The sequence below is a fragment of the Crotalus tigris genome, unplaced genomic scaffold, assembly GCF_016545835.1.
Source record: "Crotalus tigris isolate CLP2741 ecotype Arizona unplaced genomic scaffold, ASM1654583v1 scf7180000023617.9722795, whole genome shotgun sequence".
Classification (NCBI taxonomy): domain Eukaryota; kingdom Metazoa; phylum Chordata; class Lepidosauria; order Squamata; family Viperidae; genus Crotalus; species Crotalus tigris.
The window spans coordinates 7553600-7574565 of record NW_024100081.1 but is presented as its reverse complement, the minus strand read 5'-3'; the positions used below and the strand labels follow the sequence as shown (position 1 = coordinate 7574565).

General features: G+C 37.8%; 1 protein-coding gene across 1 annotated transcript in view; it reads right to left on the bottom strand.

Moving 5' to 3' along the window:
* Positions 1–12779: 12779 nt before the first annotated feature.
* The window catches only part of MOB3C (MOB kinase activator 3C), a 33121-nt gene continuing 24934 nt past the window's right edge, over positions 12780–20966 (bottom strand). The window contains exon 4 of the mRNA XM_039320038.1: positions 12780–13334. Coding sequence (XP_039175972.1) covers positions 13305–13334 — 30 coding nt within the window. The 3' untranslated portion in view covers positions 12780–13304. The remainder of the gene's footprint in view (positions 13335–20966) is intronic.

Below are 20966 nucleotides of genomic sequence, written 5' to 3'. Positions count from 1 at the left end.
TTCCTGTTAAAAAATAAGTGACCAGTACTAATAATAATCCTTACTATGATACTAGAGGTTTCAATTCATCTTGTTAGAAGATACACTGCTGAACTTAAAACAGTGTAATTGAGTAGAACATTCTGCTGAAAACAGTAAATTCACATAATGTTGTTGCCTGGGATGCTCCATATCAACTATCAATGTATATTAACAGACGTTGATTATAATTGAATAAAAGGTACATGTATTAAGATACGAGAGAGAGAGAGAGAGAGAGAGAGTATATTGCAAGCCTGAATGTGCTTCTCCTTTCCTCAGTCTTCCTGTGAACTAAGGAAGAGCTTGTTTGATGCATTTACTCAAATTAGAGGAGGGGGTCGTGGGGGGAGGAAAGGCTGGGGCAACGGCACGTGTGCCCACAGAGAGGGCTCTGAGTGCCACCTCTGGCACCCATGCCATAGGTTCGCCACCACTGATCTATCCCATTGCAATTCTGTGGCTCCATATTATGGTGATTTTATTATGGTTTTATCTTAATATATTATCTACTATATCAGTGGTTCTTAACCTTTTTGAACAAATCGCCCCCTTGAGCCAATGAGGAAGTTGTCATGGCCCCCCTCCCCAACATAACCTCTCAATCACAACAGAGGAAATAATTCTTCAATTTATCCAAACACCTTTTTTGTTTTCTTTAAAATTGTCATCAGGACATATCGATGCAAATAATTTATTTCCAGTCTTTTCCCCATATCTCCCATATTCTGGCCAATGGCGCGCCAATGTATGGGTAGAGGCTGCTGTGCAATGCGCATGAAGATAAGCGATGCATGTTCACATATGTACGGCATTCTGTACTGAAGATAGCTGGAGGAATATTTGGAAACACAATTCAATCCACTAATAGCAAGCGATCTGATGTTTTTGTACGACAGATATACAGCGATTCACTATACGAAAAAGTCTCAAAAGTGTCCCCAAAACCTCTCGCTCCATCGCCCCCATATTGCCCCCTTTTCGTTCCTTCGCCCCCGCACTGCCCCTTTTCATTCCATCGCCCCCCTGAAAAATGAAATCGCCCCCTGGGGGCAATATCGCCCAGGTTAAGAACCACTGTACTATATTGTATTGGACCCCTAGTGGTGCAATTGTTAGAATGCAATATTGCAGGCTAGCTTACTCCTCACTGTCAGGAATTTGATTCTCACCTGCTCAAGGTTGACTCAGCCTTCCATCCTTCCGAGATCAGTAAAATAAGGACCCAGTCTATGCTGGTAACTCTATAAGCAGCCACTCAGAAACATTAGTCTGAATTTTTGAATTACAGATTTTAAAATGGTGCTAACCTACTACCGTTTTCACAAAAATAATTGCCAAGTTCTTTTTACTAAAAAGAAAATCAGAATCTTCTTTGTACTTTATTTCACATCTCCTTCCAAGCACACATTAATTTGTAGAGTGGGAACACTGCTTTTAGGAAATAATTATACCAATTATATACCAAGCAAAAGAACAACTCACCCAAAATTTCAATGCGCTAGCACTGTATTATCTACTCACGTCATAAAACAATTTTCTACATGGTTTTGCTAATATATTTTTTCTAATTAACAACTTTGAAAAGAATATATTTACTAACCTAGATATTAAAGAAGTATCACAGAAATAGACTGGCTAACAATGTACCTCAGTAAAAGCTGCTGCTTTTCTTCTTTGCATAAGAGAAAAACAGGAAATGGCACTGTCTGTAATGAAATCCTACAACCTTCTGCTTTTATCATTCTTGTAATATATCTGATTTTAAAATTAATGAAATTGGGAACAAAAGAAGCTAAGTAGAAGTAGCTAAACTTGATTTGATACTTCCTCCCTCTCTATGTTCAGCCAGTGATGATCTGTTACTATTACTTTGTCAGATTTTTTTCCTGTAATTAGTATCAGTGGGAGAAAATGATTTTGTAATTTTATTTTATGGGCATAAAATAAAATGTCCCTGCTTGTTCATATCCTGGATATAACATGTTGATTTAGCTTAGAAGATGCTAAAAGCAAGGCGATAGAACAGGGGTCCCAACCCTGGGCCATGGGCCTGTTAGGAATGGGGCCTCATACCTGGAGGTGAGCAGTTGGCAAGTGAGCGAAACCGAAACCATCACCACTCCTAATGCAAATATTGACTTCCATGAAACTGGTCCCTGGTGCCAAATGTTTTAGGGCTATTCACAACCATCTGAACTTCAGGAAACAACTAACTTTCTATCCCAAAGGTGCTTTTTCAAGAGGCAACTGGACTTTCTTGTTTTTCTTTGAAGACATTTCTCTTCTCATCCAAGTAGCTTCTTCAGCTCTATCATCCATGACCTGGATGACTGAGAATCTCCACAGACATTCAACTAAGTTTCTAAAACAATATCTGAAAGCTGAAGGACATTTTTCACAATTCCTATGTTATTCATTTGGGCACTTCATCCTTGTAGAAATGAAACTTCTTGGCTCAGAAACTGTTCTGTGTTCATAGCCTTAGGGCTATGTAGAACAATAAAGCCCCAATTTATACAGTGAGATAGAGAGATAGAGAGAGGGGGGGGGAGGATCTTAGATTCATAACTGGGTTTAGTTGAACTTGGTACAAAGAGAGCATAAGTACACAACATTTATTTCTAAGATATAAGATCTTTTTATCAAAGTCCATGGATGGGCTATTTACATTTTGGAGAACATAATTTGAAGGCATTCTCTCAAAATGATGGCATTAAGGTTTTGCCTCTTTACAAAACAGATATTGTAAAGCTAGTCAGAAAACTCCATTTAGAAGAAAAGCAAAACCCAGGATTGCCCAGGATTATGAGGGCTTTGAATCTTAAAGATATTAAAGCAGGGATCCCCAACCTTTTTGGCACCAGGGATCAATTTTGTGGAAGACAATTTTTCCATAGACTGGGGGGGGGGGGGGAAACACAACCTAAATCCTTTGCATGTGCAGTTTACAGTAGGTTTGTGCTTCTGTGAGAATCTAATGTCTGATGATCTGAGGTAGAGCTGAGGCAGTGATGCTAGCAAATACAGCAATGCTAAATTGCTGATAAACAGTTCACTAATAAATATTAAGCATGTGAATCCATTGGGATGGTTGATAAATATCACTATTAATCCATTAACACAACTCAACATTGGCCTTGCAGTGTCTTTTATTTTAGGCAAAGTGCTCATATTTCACGGGCACTCAGGAATTATTTTTATATCTTAGGAACTTGAAAAAAATCATTAATTGTTGCTTCTTAATTGTAATATGTTGTCCATTTGGCACATTATCATTAATCTCACATTAAGCATTAAATCCTGAAAATAGCAGTCCACTAGAAAAAATGGTTTGGCTTCTGTGATTAAAAATATTGCTGGATTCAAATGTATTTGATTAATGGTATTCAGTATTTTTAAACTGCCTCCTTTAGCTGACGTTCAAAACACCAATTTTTTCAATGAAATGTGTTTTTCTAGGACTTGACTTGGTTTGTCATATTCCGTTGGGTTGATTCATTGTTCAGGGTGCAGTGCATATGAAACACCTCATCATGACAGATTTACCATTTTTCAGCAATTAGCAATATTATTGATACAGGAAACAGCCATGTATTACCTGCTCTACAAGAGGAAGGAAACTCTTCTTGACCTTCCTGTTTCCAGAATGCCATGTTATGCACTTTTGCTCTTTAATTTGACAAAGTCACCTTTATCCCTTTTCTACAACAAGGCCGGAAAAAAAATAAGAGCAAAGAGGAAGCAAAAGAAAAAACAACGTTAATTCTGCATGTCTGCAATTGAGCTCAAACAGTCATATGGAGATCTAAGAACATAAGACTAACTGGCCTGTCTAGTGCAGCATTTTGTATTACACAAAAACACAATAGCTCGTAAAATGCTTTCTGGAAAACCCATAGACAAAGGCACATTCCCTTTTCTGCTGTTCCCCCCCCCCATCTATTGATGAGAAGGATCCCGCCTTTGAGTCTACTGCCAAGCAATAGCACGAATTTAAAGCCATCTAATTTGGTGGCTATCACCATATTCCAACATAGAGGCATCTAGAGAGGGGTAGAGGGTTTTAGGCTAGATTGGTTTTAGGCATGATTCAACAGGGCTGTACTTATTTTCTTCTTAAGAGCACTGAGCCTTCATTGAGGAGTATTCATTATCCTGTTTAAACAAAAACATCCATTGGCAAAAATCTCCGGAAGCTTTAATTTACAGGATAATAAGGCTATCTTTCTTACTTTTTTAAAGTCTAGCCGGTTACTGTACCATTATGTTCTTTTCCTGCAGACAAATTGCCAGCCAACTTGCTGAATTCTTAGCTGCACAGAAAAAGCAATCACAGACTAAAGATCTTTGATTCGTGTAGTTCTCAGGTTAAGAGACCCACCATCTCTCTTCCCTAAATCTCATCCCAACCATTTTTTTAATAAAGAAATAATATTAAAGCTGTTATTTTGTAATGTTTCTGGCTGATTGATTATTATGTGCCATCAAGTTGTTTTCAAACTCTTAGCGATCACGTAAATAGATTTTTCTCCATGACAAACTGTGTCTAACCTGTTCTTTTAAGTCTTTCCACGGTGCACTCATCACCACTGTAATTGATTTGCTAATGTTGTAATTGTAATGTTCTAATTTTGTAATATAATTAGAGTGCAGTTAAAAAGGCAAGAGTTCCTCCTGTACTTTTTGGTGCCCCTCCCAACTTTTAGAACGTAGGCTGAATTGGATTTATTTTTTAAAGAATAATTTCTTATTCTTTTTCTAAAAAGTTACAGTTTTGAAAACTAGCTCAAGTTAGAAGTTGATGGCTGAACATTATCTGCTAATTCCCATACTTTCCAAAGATTCTGGCCACAGAAAAAACATGTAAGCAATATTTCATGTAGATTAGTAGCAAGATATTTTACCTTCTGTTTCAGAAATGAAAATGGTTCTTTATGAACACAAAGCAAATTGTAAGAAATAAAATCCAAATTCATTCTGTTAGGGACAATTCAAACGCTTGCTAAACCTTCACCAGCAAGAAGTGTGCAAATTTCCGCGAGCTCGTGATTTTTGGAACAGGATTAAAGTATGGTTGGAAGAAATATTAGAGCAAGCGGTAGAACCAAAACCAGAACTCTTTCTATTAGTTTAACTACGCAAAAGCATGACAAAGGCGTACTTTATTTAATGCTACACATTTTAACGGCTTCCAGACTGTCTTTTGCTCAAAATTGGAGGAATAAGGGAACCCCAACGGAAGAAGAGATCCTGCATAAAATTCTATCATGTGCTGAGATGGACAGGCTTACAATGATTATGAAAGACAAGACAGAACATGAATACTTCGAAATCTGGGGCAAATTTTACCGTTGGTATGAATTAAGAACTGCTCGGACTTTAAGTTAATGGTAGAATTAAAAGATATACATAACTGTACATATAATTGTATATATAATTGTATTGTATAGAAGATGAGGTTTATATAGAGGTTAAGAATGATGTATTAAACTTTTGTACCATGATAGGAACTGATAGGAAAATTTATTCTGGAATGTCATGTTTGTCCACTGTTGTTTTAATTGTATTATGAATAAAAAATTAAAAAAAAAAAAAAGAAATGTGCAAATTTCCAGGAAGGGGAACTAAAGAGTAGTTGTTTGTTTCAACCCCAAGCTATGGTTCTATATACTATCCCCTGTTGGTCTTTAGGTGCTCAAGTTATCATCCTAGGTTCCTTTTCTCTTTTTCCACACAGTGACTGTACTTAATTTCTGTACATGCCTACAACATCAGTGTGAAGTCCAGGAGACTTTTAGGTATAAAAACAGCATTAGAGCCATATCATATTTTAATGAATTAATCATATATTAATTAAAAGACACTAAAGATAATGTCAATGAATCTGAAACCAAAAATGCTTTTGCTATTATTAGCCCAAACTGGGTTAGTACTCTTTAGATATTCTTTTTCCAATATTTTCTTACCACCCTCAGGTATCGAATACATGAACAGGTATAGAACATACTTATAAAACAGGTACAGAATAGGTGGTATCTTGCTCAGAAATAATAACTGTGAAGAGGATGTTGGAGTCTTAGTGGACAATCACTTAAATATGAGTCAGCAGTATGCTACAGCTGCCAAAAACACTAATGCAGTCCTAGGCTGCATCAACAGAGGGATAGCATTAAGATCATGGGAAGTGTTAGTACTACTTTATACTGTACTGATAAGACCAGACTTGGAATACTACATCCAGTTTTGGTCACAATACAAAAAAGATGTTAAGATTCTGCAAAGAGTGCAGAGAAAAGCAATACAGATTATTAAGGGGCTGAAGGCTAAAACATACAATGAATGGTTGCGGGAACTGTGTATGTCTAGTTTAATGAGGAGAAGGACTAGTAGTGACATGATAAAGTCTTCCAATATTTGAGGGATTGTCACACAGAAGACAGGGTCAACCTATTCTCCAAAGCACCTGAGGGCAGGACAAGTAGTAACAGATGGAAACTTATCAAAGAGACATGTAGCCTAGAATTAAGGAGAAATTTCCTAACAGCGAGAACAATTAATCATTGGAATGATGTGCCTCCAGAAGTTATTGGGTGCTTCATCACTGGAAGTTTTAAAGAAGAAATTGGAGAGCCATTTATCTGGAATGGTATAGGTTTCCTCCTTGAACAGGGGGTTCAGCTAGAACAGACATATCAAACACAAGGCCCGGGGGCCGGATGCGGCCTGCAAAGTGGTTTCATATGGCCCACAAAGCCATCCTGGAAACAGTGAGGGAACGGCCCCCACTGCCTTGGCCCTGGCCCAGGCCAGCTGGGAGCCAATGTGCAATTTTGTGGTGGCCATCTTGGCACTTGCCCCGGTCCCACTGCCTTCTGACAGAGACCCTCAGATCTGTCCCACTTAGATCTGTCCCAGGTCCCCAGATGCAAATGGCCACGCCCACCCAGTAGGCCACACCCACTCCATCCACACCCACCCAGTAGGCTGCACCCATTCTGGCCACACCCACCCACCCCCAAGGGCAACCGCAATGCTGATGCGGCACTCAGTGAAATTGAGTTTGACACCCCTGGACTAGAATTCTCCAAGGTACCATCCCACTCTGTTATTCCTTGAAATAAAAACAGTGATCCTGAATAGGTTGAAAATACAGAGTACCATCTGAGGACAAAGCCCCAAATGTGACTTGGAAACAATAAATAAAATGTGTTAAAAGCTCCATTGGACTCAAGATCAATGAAAATATGCTCAAAAAGGAACTATTTCTGAAACAGTTTGTGCAATCTCTCTCTGTGTGGATCAATTCTGCCTCACACTGAGATGCTTGAAAATTGTTGCAATGTACAGAAAGCTCTGTGTTCCAACTCTTGCCTGCCAGAAAAACCCACAAGAGGGCATGAAAATTGATCATGCAGAAGCCTCTTCTACATTGCACACTACAGGCTGAGTGAAGTCCTATAATTAAAATTATGAAAAAAATATCTCAGAAATGTGTTAACTAGAGGAAGTAAACACATGGTAAACACAGCCTTCAGTTGTATAATACAATACTATGTATTGGTGACTATGAAGATGCTTGTAACTTAATATCATTTACTGATTTAATTCAATTTCTATAGTTACACTTTGGATGTATTAGATGCAAATCTAGTTCTCTGGAAGAGTCTATGAAGCTGAGAAGGAAAGAGAAAATGATAACCAGCTACAATGAACTCAATTAAAGCATACTGTTGGAAGACTTGAAAACCAGGTTGGAAACAGATTGTCATGGAGAAAATCTATTTGTATGTTTTATTGTGGTTGGCCATATAGTCACCAGATGTTTAGACTGGATTTGGCATTTTAATCCTTGCAAGTTCCTTATTCACATCCTTCTTAACAGATGGCAGGCCTTTTTCAGGCACTACTTTCAATGCTGAGTCTTTGCTTTTCTATTGGTAATTCTGCACTTGCCATAACTTTTCATTTTAATTCTTCATGTCATAGGGTAAATTCATATCTTGTTGCAATGCTGGCTTCTAATATTACTTCTTCTAAGTTATCATTTCAGTTTATTCTGCATTCTACTATTGTTTCCGTGTCTCCCATTTTCACAGTTTTTCTGAATCTCTGTATTCCTGAATATTTTATTTCTGATAATGTATTTCCTTTGATCTTTGTAATTGTTGTTCAGTGATATTTGAGCCTGGATAAGTTCTTTCCCACAGTTCAAACATTTGTTTTAAATAGCCCCACTTTGTTAGTTACTATTTATAATAGCAGGCCATAATGGCACAATTTTCAAATACAGTATATTTTTATCTTGTCTATAGTTGTAATTTTTCCTTCCATAATCATACAGAATTAAGCGTTGATTGCCCAGTCATACTGTAGCTTCTGTGTCCTGTTGCCCACTTGACTAGATACTCATGAACTTTAACATTTGATGCCATCCCTGTTGACAGGAGATGACTGATCCAATATACGATTCTTTTGTTGTTTTCTCACCATTGAATAATTAATGGATTTTAATGGATTAATGGATAAGCTTAGTCTGGTTCTTCTGAGATTTGTCTAACATGGGTTACCCTCCTGTTAGAATATACCACTGCCAGCATAGCTCTCAACCTCATCAAAATATCACAAGGGGTAACCATGGGCAGGATTAATATTAATGTTAGTTGCGCAGTCAGTCAGATGTTTAGACTAGATTTGGCATTTTTATCCACCTATCGACTCATTCCCAAGAACTTTGGCTAGAAAAATGTTGTTTTATGGTGTTAAAAATATCATCACAGGATGTAAGCTGTTCCAAATAAAGCTGCCTTTTGCAATTGGTGATTTTGTCAGTACCAATGGTGTTCAAGTGGTGGTCCAGATGTTTTGGGATTGCAATTACTGTTGGAATTATTTTTGCTTTCTTTTTCCAAAGTCCTGAAATATCTTGGATGAGGAACTAGACATAGTACTACTGCCTTCGGTTCAAACAGTCTGTTTATTGTTTAATTCTTCAAGTCCACCTAAATATGAATAACTATCATATCATTTTAAGAGAAAAAAAACCCAAGCCCAAAGCCTTTAATCCAATAAACAATCTAATTGGCATAGAAAACAAAGTAATTTTACAGGAAGAACTATGCTGCAGTATGAAAGATTAGTAACTATAATTTAGCTCTTATGCCATAGTACGATACAATGTCGTAGTTATTATGGGAAGATTTCTGTGCTTTCTAAATACTGATCTAATTAGACCTCATATCCCTGAAGTCTTTTGTCTACATATTTACTGAGCTCACTAACTACCAGGAACAGAAATAATGGGCTGCTAAATCCATTTACGGTTAAAAAAAAAATAACAGCTCTAAAATAAGACCTGTAGGCAACATGAAAGCTCTATTCTTTCCATTTTCATTAGGTTCTGAGTATATTTTGTTGTTGGTTACTAACAAGATATTATATAGTTTTTTTTCCTTTAAAAGTGGGTGGGGGAAGATACGTACCTTAAAAAGCCAGTACAATGCAGTGGTTAAGATGTTCATACAGTCCAGATCTTTACCTTGTTTATAGGTAGTTCTCAAATTATGACCACAATTGAACCCAAAGTTTCTGTTGTTAAGCAAGACATTTGTTAAGTGAGTTTTGCCCCATTTTACAATCTTTCTTGCCACAACTCTTAAGTGAATCATTGCAGTTGATAAGTTAGCAATAAGGATGTTAAGTGAATCTGGCTTCCCCATTGACTTTGCTTGTCAAAAGGTCGCAACAGGTGATCACATGACTCCAGAACACTGCAACTATCATAAACATGAACCAGTTGCCAAGCATCTGAATTTTGATTACATGACTATGGGAATGCTGCAAAGGTCGTAACTGTGAAAAACAGTTGTAAGTCACAATTTTCAGTTCCATTGTAACTTTGAATGATCATTATATGAACTGTTGCAAACTGAGGACTACTTGCTTTTGTCTGACAGTTCCTACTAGAAGAACAGAAAAGCCAACAAACTCTCTGTTTCCAAGTCCTGTGAAGACCAAAGATCAGAAGGCACGGTGAGGTTAGAGTTCCTGGAGACAGAGAATGGGTTGCATTTCCAAGAAATTTTAGTTCCACAATAGGTTCAAATGTATTTTACTAGAGACAGAATGACACAGATCAGTGTACAAACAAATATGTCCGTCACAGCAGGGAGTTTCAGATTTATTTTCAGGCTGTGGAACCTGCTGGTTATAAAATAAAATAAAATTGCCAAAATCCTTCATCAAAAGGCAAAGTTCCCGGAACTGACGTTAAGCTGCATTCAAGTGAACTTCAGTCTCTTATAGACCTCATCAATTTCTCATGGAACCCCAGGGTCCTTGCAAAACACAATTTGAAAAACCCTGGGTTAGAAGATGGTAAAATAATTGTATGTTAGATAAACAACTGAGACTTGCACAACTCAGAATGTTAGAAACTTTTGTTACCTAGTATTAAGGCTTTGGCAGGGGATCCATAATAAGCTTTAAGATAAGATTGCTGTATATCCTTATTCAGGCTTATCCATTTTTACCATTTTCCCTTTTTATTTTGTTTGCCACCAGAAGGTCTAATAACTAAAATGGATTGACTGAGACTCAAACCATATTTTTAATAATTCTGTCTGATAAAGTGAACTTCTATTTGTGTGTGGTTTTGTGTGTGTGTGCGCGCAAGCTCATGTTTTCAAATAGCAATAGCACGTTGACTTATATACTGCTTCATAGTCCTTTACAGCCCTAAGTGGTTTACAGAGTCAGAATGTTGCCCCCAACAATCTGGGCCCTCATTTTACTAACCTCAAAAGGATGAAAGGCTGAGTCAATTTTGAGCCAGTCAGAATTGAACTGCTGGCAATCGGCAGAATTAGCCTGCAATACTGCATTGTAACCATTGCACCACCACGGCTCATGGGTTGACTCCTGTGAACTGCCTGGACTGGTCCCTGTAGGTTTCTTGGCAAGGTTTTTTAGTAGTGGTTTGCCATTGCCTGCTTTCTAGGATTGAGAGAGTGACTGGCCCAAACTCACCCATATTCTCCTGGTTTCTAGCCCAATGCTTAACCATTACACCAGGGGTAGGCAACCCAAAACACTCAAAAAGCCGTTTCCCACCGAAAACAAAACACTGGGAGCCGCAAAACCCTTTTGATATCTAAAATGAAGATAACACTGCATATATCCTTTTTTACCTTTAATGTATGTATGTATGTATGTATGTATGTATGTATGTATGTATGTATATGTGTTTGTAAAGGTAAAAAAGGATATATGTAGTGTTATCTTCATTTTAGATGTCAAAAGGGTCTCTCTCTCTCTCCCTCCCTTTCTGCCCTTGGTCTGCCAGTCCTCTTCCCCTCCCTCTCCCCCCTCTCTCTCCCTCTCTCCGATCTTCTGTTCACCTGGCAAGCTGCCTTCAAGCTGTTCTCCAACAAGCTCAGGAGTAGGCAACCTCGGCTCTTTTATGACTCATGGACTTCAACTCCCAGAATTCCTGAGTCAGTATAGCTGGGCTAGCTAGCTCTCTCCTGCCCTTCCTGCTTCCTGCTTCCTGCATCCTGCAGAGACACAGCAAAGGGAGGCGCCCCGCCCCAAAAGCTTTTCAGCTTGTCGGAGAACACTGTGAGTCCACTCTCTTTTACACACACACACACACACACACACACACACACACACACACACACAAACACAGACAGAGAGAGAAGCAGGGAAGCGCAAGTGCCTCTCTCTGTCTCTCTCTGCAAATGGCAGAGGAGGCTGGGAGCCACAGGGGAAGGCTCAAAGAGCTGCATGCGGCTCCGGAGCCGCAGGTTGCCGACCTGTGCACTACACTAAACTGGCTCTTCCAAGCATTTTAAAACACCATAAAACTGGCACTGAGGAATAGAAATTAAAATTACACTTCAATATATTCAATTGACAAAAAGACTGGAGGAAAAAATGTAGAATATATTATGTAAACCAGAAAAGGGAACGAAAATAACAAACACCTTAGTATTTTATTTATTTGTAGAAGTTATTTTCTCTGTGATCTTGTAATTTCTTTGCTTGAAGATAATATGAATCCGTATCTTTTTCATGCCACAGATACGTACAATCAACCCACAACTCTTGAAATTTTAATTTAAACTTTCATAAGAAAAAAACGAGAAGGCAACACAAATTATAAATACTGATGTAGAAAGTGAAAGAGAGCAAAAGAAGAAAAGTAAAAGAAGAGAATAGAAACCAAAAAGAGCTCCTCCCCCACAAAAAAATAACCCAGGAGTTTAAAACTACGGAAAGATCCTGGCTCACATTCAATCTCGGGTATTTCAACACTTGAAATACTTGACTTCTCAGCTCAATTTTTAATAGAATCTTAATCTTAGACAAAATAAATACACTAGAATTTGTTAAGCAAAGTGTGTATGTTTCATGGCCTATAGCTATATTCTTTTAAGAAACTACCATACTGATAAGTTTTCTGGCATTGAATATGTTGCTGAGCTTCGTATCAACATGGTGATAATTGTATTTCCCCAATGTTGTTTGACTCACTGATGCAAGTAATCTAAAATCAAATGTTATGCTAGTTATTTTAGTGGAATGCAACTATGTTTTTTTCAGTATATACTAGATGTCAATATATGCAAGGCAATTAAAATTAGGAGAAATCTGAATCAAAAGGCTGCTTAATGCTTCTTTGTTCTTTTCTCGTATTTCCTATTCACTTGGGTCTTAACAGAAAATATTTTTCCAGTCAGATAATCTCAGTGGTATCATATTTTTCAAAACATTTTATTTATTTATTTATCCTATCACATTTCTCTATCACCCATCACCCTTGCATCCCTCTGGGCAGTATCTCTGCCTTTCTAAATTAAACTATTTTTAGTTATTTCTTAGAAAAAAATTATTCACATTCTTGAAGTGAATGTGAATAATCCATGCTTCCTTGAAGTACAAGATAGAATTACAGAAAAATCTTTATTCTTTGACAGGTAATGCGGGATGATGTCATTCTTCCACTTGGAATATTTTCCTCAACTTCCAGCCACTGTAGATGGATTATCTGCAGCTTCCAGAGGATGAAAGCAAAATAAAACAATATAGGTAGCAAGAACAAGGCCACAGAGCAAAAAAAAGGAAAATAAAATTACTGAAGTCCACAGCAATTAATTTAAATTGTATTGGAAGCTTACTCCAAGACTCAAAGTTCCTCAGATTCTTAGCAGTTGTCCATTGGAGCATCATCAGAACGCCTTGTCCATATAAATGTTGATCTTGCAATATTGTCTAAAATATCTTTAATGGCAAATCCTTTGGGTCATTTCTTTCTGCAAGAAAATGTAGAATGAATGAATGAACGAACGAATACATTCTATTTATTTGAAAGAAACCAGAGTCAACTTTTAAAAAAATAGCCTCATGTATGCAAATATTACATGGTGGTTAGATAATATAACAGAACAATAATTTAAATTTTCAGTTGTCAATTATGTCGAAATAGTTACACAGTATTCCTTAAACAAAATACATTCAAATTTTAACATCTCTGTTATGTTATTAACATCTACAAATTTATAATTGTTCAACATTCACATGTATTTTGAGCCAAAAATATCTGGCTCCCAAATCTTCTACCAATTAAGATCAGCTTGACCAAAATTCAGCTGAATATATCAGTGCATAACTGATAAAAAAATATCCAAGGTTTTGGTAAAGGTATTGTTACTTTAAAAAAAATAGATTCATGGATAAATTGCTGTCATTTACAAGGCATTTGAATCAATTATTATTTCCCTGATAAATATCATTAATTTTTAGATTTATTTCAGCTTTAACTAAAGACCTTTCAGATGAAAGGACTAAAATGCTGAAATGAGATATGGACCATAAAAAGAGGAAAAATTGGCAATGACTCTTTGAGTTGCCATGATGATAAACAAAAGGCTCAAAGACAAAAGTGATACCTACAAAAACTTGTGTTATGTTTAAAAATTCAATTTCCACTTTTTTTATTATTTTTCTTTTGCTATCACAAAGAAACAGATATGAGAGAAAAATATAGGTAAGGAAAAGGAGGATAAAATCATACATTCTATCTAATTTCATTGTGACAATAAGAAAGGACATAGCTGTGGGAAACAGCAAGTAAACTTTTCATCACAGATGAATGAGGGTGGCAGAAGCCCTTCCATGACATTCAAATAACATAAAGAATTTACAATTTGAAGAGGGAAGCTCGTATAATGAACTGTATTTTCTAATACAGATTTGTCCAACCTTGGCAACTTTAAGACTTCTGGCTGTGGAATTCTGGGAGTTGAAGTCCACAAGTCCTAAAGTTGCCGAAGTTGTATAGCCCTGATCGAATAACTGACATGCAATAATTAATGGGAAATTATTTCAAATAAGTAAAAAGTTTTGGAATTGCCATTATGGTTGCAATTACAGTAGCCTATGTTTAAGCAGCTTATTATATCTATCTAAATAAAGGTCAGTCCTGAATTCTTTATCATACATTGTACAATAATAGCAACAAGAGGAGCTTGCTAGTAAAGGAGAGAGGGTTATCAAAAATGTATACTGATTTGATGCTTAGTAATAAGGAAATATAAAAAGCTAGTTACAGTACTCATCCAGTTAACAGTTCTAAAGTGATCCAACTATGCAGTTGAACCTTTGATTTGATTGATTAAATTGGGGAAATGAGTATTCACGTATTTAAAGAGTAGATATGTAAGTTTAACTAAAGAAGAGCCTGGGAATTCAGCTTTTTCTGAGAAAAATGTTGTGCTCATGTCAAAATTTTATTTATTGCCATACATAGAAATTCCAATTTCTTTTCTTTCTCTCTCTCTCCTCTGAATGTCCTGTTTATATCACACTGGGTTATTTTCTTCGATGTTTCTTCTTCACACAAAGATCTCTATGTCAGACAACTTTGATTATGGGGGGGGGATTCCCATAGCAACCTGTGTATTTATTTATTTATTTATGAGACTTATATACCGCTTTAAGTTCAAGCACTCTCTAAGCGGTGTACACCAGTAAGCAATGTATATATATATTTACATTGCCCCCAACAATCTGGGTCCTCATTTTACCTACCCCGGAAGGATGGAAGGCTGAGTCAACCTTGAGCCGGTGAGATTTGAACCGCTGACCTGCTGAACACAGTCAGCTAAAGTGGCCTGCAGTACTGCACTCTAACTGCTGCGCCACCTCGGCTCTTCCCGGATTGATGTATTTTTTGTCATTATTATTGTAACCAAAAGCTGTTTTACTCCAGTAAAACAAATTATTGCTTCCCTGGGAGATGCATCTCTAAAATTAGTCCTAGATGGAGAGAATTAAGTGACTCATTTTATAGTACCAAGTGAAAAGAAAGACGTTTCTGGAAGGATTCAGTAAAATATCCCAAAGCTTCACATGCAAAAATCAAGGGAAAACAAGCACTTCTGCAAAGATACGAACTTTTGGTAGCATATTGGATAAAGTGGATAAAGTGCCATAACTTGCTTTTAGGTATGAAATAAACATTTTGATCACATCTACAGATGTTTGAGGAGGTTTCTGTGTCTCAGCCCTTTTCCCATTTATAAAATAGAGTGGTTGCCTACTTCATTAAGTTACTGAGTTCCGCCTTCTTGATTTGCAAAGGGAGGGAGAGAGGAAGGAAGGAAGGAAGGAAAGATATATGTGTTTTTACAATAGCCAGTCTGCATTCACAATACTGTAACTTCCCTGACAATCTAAAGACTGGTCTTCACTTGCATATTTGCTATTTTTAGATTTCAATCTTTTAAAGAGAGATGGAAATCTCTAGGGGAAAAAGAAGTTGCTGTGCCTGCTACCCTCAGCACCTCTGATAAATGTCTGGCATTACATTAAATAAATCAGAAGAGATCCAGAAAAAAGAAAGACTTCGCTATGGGATTAAATGGTCTCTAAGTAGGTAAAAACTTCAGAAAAATTAGGCTTTGTATTAAGTTTTCTTTTCTCTTAGCCCTATTTTTCTGAACAAGTAGGACATTCTGTATAATTGTAAGACTGTTTTCCAGAAGATTTCTCTTCTTTTATGAGTTTAAAATCTGCATCCTTAATTACAGCAGACAATCACTGTCATATGGTCTGTTTAGACCACGGGTGTCAAACTTGCTGCGTCACATGATGTGTTTTGTTTTTTTTTTTTTGCATTGCAGGAACTGGAGTGGGCACAGCCTCCACATGATGCAACCAGCACGCGGGCCGGCAGTTTGACACCGGGTTTAGACCATTGCATACATTCTGTATAAATCAGGGCCCAGGTACTATATTTTTGAGTTCATTTTTTTAAATTATATTTGATTTCATTTATCCCCTATGAGATGGAGCTCAAATTAAGGAAGGAAGCACTGAAATCTCTAGCTATACACCTTTATGAGGTTGTATTATAAAATGTCTTTGTTTTGTTTTTTTTTATTTTACCTCTTAATAAATAGAAGGGCAAAGCTAGTTCTGGGAGCTTTATCTTTCACAGATTGAATAGATGAAGGACAGTAGTTGAGATGTCCTGTGGCAGCAGTAATGATCTCCTACCAAAGTAGGAGGTGAGGCCAGGATATATAGATCCAGAGGTTCAAAACCTCAAGACATTTAGAATCCCAGCAGTGCTTCCACATGTGTTGCTTTGATTTGGTTAGCAGCCATCAAATTCTTTTTCCAACCAATAACCTATTGTTCCCCACCCCTACCCTGCAAAAATGTGCATCAAACCCCCATTTGCTCTGTTTATTTTTGTTTCAACTCTCAGTGTTTCCATTTTCTGGAAGACTACTGATAATATCCCAGAATGACTATATGTTGGTTCCATCCTCCAGTGTAGTCCCATGAGCTTGAGAGAGTGACTAGAAGAAAAGTAAGACATTTGTATTTTTTTTCCTGTCAAGCACAAGAAAATGAAACAATTTCAGAAATTGTTTTCACTACAATGAACCTCTGTTCCCAATCAATAGAAAATAGAGAAAATTAGCATCCCTCACTTTCACAAGCCTCCAGCTACAGCATCATCTGACGTGAAAAGAGAGGTCATCCCTGGATCTGCATACCTTCCTGGAAGTGCTAAAACACTGGCCACAAGTAGTGATGCTCTTTATACTACATAAGCTTATGTAAAATAATCAGAAAAAAACGATCTACTCTTGTTTCTAAATTACTATTTAAACCTAAAACAAAGTTCCCAAAGGAAACATTTACAGCACACTTCTACATTTACTTGGAAGGAAGTTCAGTGTGTCCAACATGTTTCATACCTATTAACTAATTTAGTACAAAATTAGGACTGCCACCTAATTACTAGTGCAAGAACAGAGATGAAGAAGGGATGGTTAGAGAGAGAATGGGCAGATGCAAATAGCTTTAATGCCTGTGTAATAGAATAACTATACCTAAACTGTACCCATTACACAAAAATTGAATTTTATTCCTTGCCTCTTTCTCTACTACGCAGAATGGATTTCTTTCCCTGTTGTTTATTTATTTTTATTATTTTTAAATTTTGTTTGCCGCCCATCTCACCACAAGGTGACTTTCAAACATGTAAAGCAGGAATGTTATTTAGGAACTTTTTTTTTTCTTCAGGATCCAATCTGGGCCTGTCACCAAGACCAGAAGTTTAGTTTTCCAAGCTTTCAGACTCCTGCTAGAACCTATCCACAGGGAACTTCTATGATTTTTTTTCCCCATTGCATTCCATTCCATATTTTTCTCCCACTATTTTCTCTCTTATAACAAAATAGGAACTCGTACAGAGTGGAGGACATAGACTCTTCCCAATATTAGAGATTTCTGTCAGGAACAGGATTAATTTGGTGGCAATTTGCTATGAATTTGCTATGTTTTTTTGCTTAGCTTGGTAGAAGGACTCTTGTCAAAGCATTTAAGCTAACATTAGTTAGAGGTATTTCAGTAATCTTGCACCCCATAATCTTAGAAAAGAAATGAAGTTTGCAACTGCAATATGAAAGTTGTGCAATTTTCAGTGTAATAGCAGATATGCTCATAAGGTCTTCAGTATGGGGCAAATATCTCCCATTGAGATAAACTAGGGTAGAAACAGACAGTTCAGACAGATTACACAAACACTACTTAATTCAAGTAGGATATACTAACTGAAGGGGGCATGATGGCTCAGTGGTTAAAGATGCTGAGTTTGTCAGCTGGAGGTGACATTCCAGGTTCAAGACCTGAGTGACTTGTGATGGAGTGAGCTCCCGTTACTTGCCCCAGTTCCTACCCACCTAGCAGCCTGAAAGCATGCAAATGCAAGTATATAAATAGGTACTACTTCAGTGGGAAGGTAACAACATTCCGTGTGCCTTAGCCACATGACCATGAAAATGTCTTCCGACAACACTGGTATCCTTGGCTAAGAAATGGAGATGAACACCCCCACCTAGAGTCAGAAACGACTGGGCAGGGAAAACCTTTACTCTTACCTTTATAGTAACTGAAAGCCCGCCAGACTTTTTCTGTGCCTACTCTTAACACCAATCGAATTAAGGCAGAATTATTTTGAGTTTCTTTCTCACACTGTCCCTTCCCCGGGGTTGAGTTATCTTTTATTTCCTCTTTGCTATTCCAAGGTTATTTAAGCATTCCTCTACAACAAGTGATACAATGCACATCACGATGTCATGAGGCAAACTGTGTTCCTTGCATTCTTATGTGTGATCATGTTGCAACTACAAAAGGGCTGAGCTTGCACAATGATGTCATGACACACACATGTCGGCATTCCTGGGCTTAGGAATGGATGCTGGTAGATATGTTGTTAATCACATTTCACTTTGACTCTGGGAACAGAAGGAGGAATAAAAGTCATGCAGCCGTGCATTTCTTAGCACCAAAAGGACAAATTCGTATCTTTAAAGAATTGTTAAAAATCAATTGATTGAACAATATGGTACAAAGAACAAAGAACAATTCCCATTTGGCCAGCCAACAATACTAAGCATACGTTACTGCCACTTTACCAGGATATTTGTGGAGAAACTTCCTCTTATTATGCCTTAAGGGTAACGGCAGGAAGGAGGGAAGTTATTACTGTACATTTTTTCCCCTTCTTCCTACCTTCATTGATTTCCTGTACTTTAATTGCCTTTTAGGATCAGCAGTTATTCTGATGTATGTGAAACACTGCATATATATATTCTCATCTACAAAACTGCTCCCAAACAGCAAATGCCTTGTTCAGAAAAAGTAGATTGGAGCAATTCATTTTGATGCAGCTAGGCTCACATGTCTTGCTAAATTGAAAACCTAAAAAAAACACCCCATATTAAAACTTAGTGCAATAAATGAACCCAGCTACTGTGTTCATAAGATTGATATGGCTTTTGGCTTATGCAATGGGTAAAGCCAATCAAATATGGTTTAGTCAACAAACTATGTTTTAAAAAGCATGGCTAAGCATAGCATGGGAAGTTGGTGGGTTACCTTTAAATAGAGGGCTGTCCCTCCCCTCTAAATCTGTTTCACAAGGTTGCTTTTGTGGGGATAAAATTAAAGAGGTTCTTTTGTAAGCTATCTTGAGCTTTTAGATGAAAGACACCATATAAATCTAATAATAAACAAAAAGTGAAGCTATGCTGCATTGGAACCTTGGTGGAGATATTTTTTTTTTTACTCCTGTGACTATCATACATACATTCCTTAAGGCACCTAGGAAGTACACAACTGGAAGTTTTAGTGCAGCTCTTGAATTACCTATATGCAATTCTAAAGCAAAAAGAAATGTATTAAATCCCTGTTCTCCAAAAAATATAGGAATACAGATGCCTTGGTGGCATTCAAATAGAGTTGCAGGTCACTGTTGCGCAAATGAGATTTCTGCTTTGGTGGTCTCTTTGTTCTATTCTGGATCAATTTGTCTTGTTCCAAAAGTATGTTCTTATCCACCACTATCCCAAATGTCTCCCTAATTTACTTTCTTCTCTGTGCAACATAAAAAATCATGTGCCTATGCAGATTAATTATGCATGGCTTAATCAATAGGAACCTGGAAAACCATAAGCCAAAGGATCTCTGTGTTATTTATTTATTTATTTTATTTTATTTTTAAAATTTATAAGCCGCCCCACTCCCGAAGGACTCTGGGTGGCTAACAATAAAAAACACATAAAACATAACAAAACAACAATACAAAAACAATCATCCAGGGGTAAGGTTTTATAAACCCCAGGCCTGCCGGAAAAGCCAGGTATTAAGTAGCTTACGGAAGACCAACAGGGTGGGAGCGGTCCTAATCTCCGGGGGGAGCTGATTCCAAAGCGTGGGCGCCATCACAGAGAAGGCCCTCCTCCGCAGCCCCGCCAAATGGCACTGCTTGGCCGACGGGGCCTGAAGGAGGCCCAGCCTGTGGGATCTAACCGGACATAGGGAACTATGAGGTAGTAGGCGGTCTCGCAAATAGCCTGGCCCTGAGCCATATAGCGCTTTAAAGGTAATGACCAACACCTTGAATTGGACCCGGAGACCAATAGGCAACCAGTGCAGCTCACGGAGGATAGGTGTAACGTGGGTGTATCGAGGAGCACCCACTATCACTCGCGTGGCTGCATTCTGGACCAACTGTAGTCTCCGAATACTTTTCAAGGGTAGCCCCATGTAGAGCGCGTTGCAGTAGTCCAAATGTGAGGTGACAAGGGCGTGAGTGACTGTAAGGAGAGCCTCCCGGTCCAGGTAGGGTCGCAACTGTTGCAACAGGCGAACTTGTGCAAAGGTCCTCCCAGCCACAGCCGTCAATTGATGTTCCAAATTCAGCTGTGGATCAAGGAGGACACCCAAGTTGCGAACCCGCTCCGAAGGGGGTATATTTTCCCCGGCAAGAGTCAACACTGGACAGTCGGCATGATCCTTGGGAGGCAACATCCAAAGCCACTCAGTCTTGTCAGGATTGAGCCTGAGTCTGTTAACCCCCATCC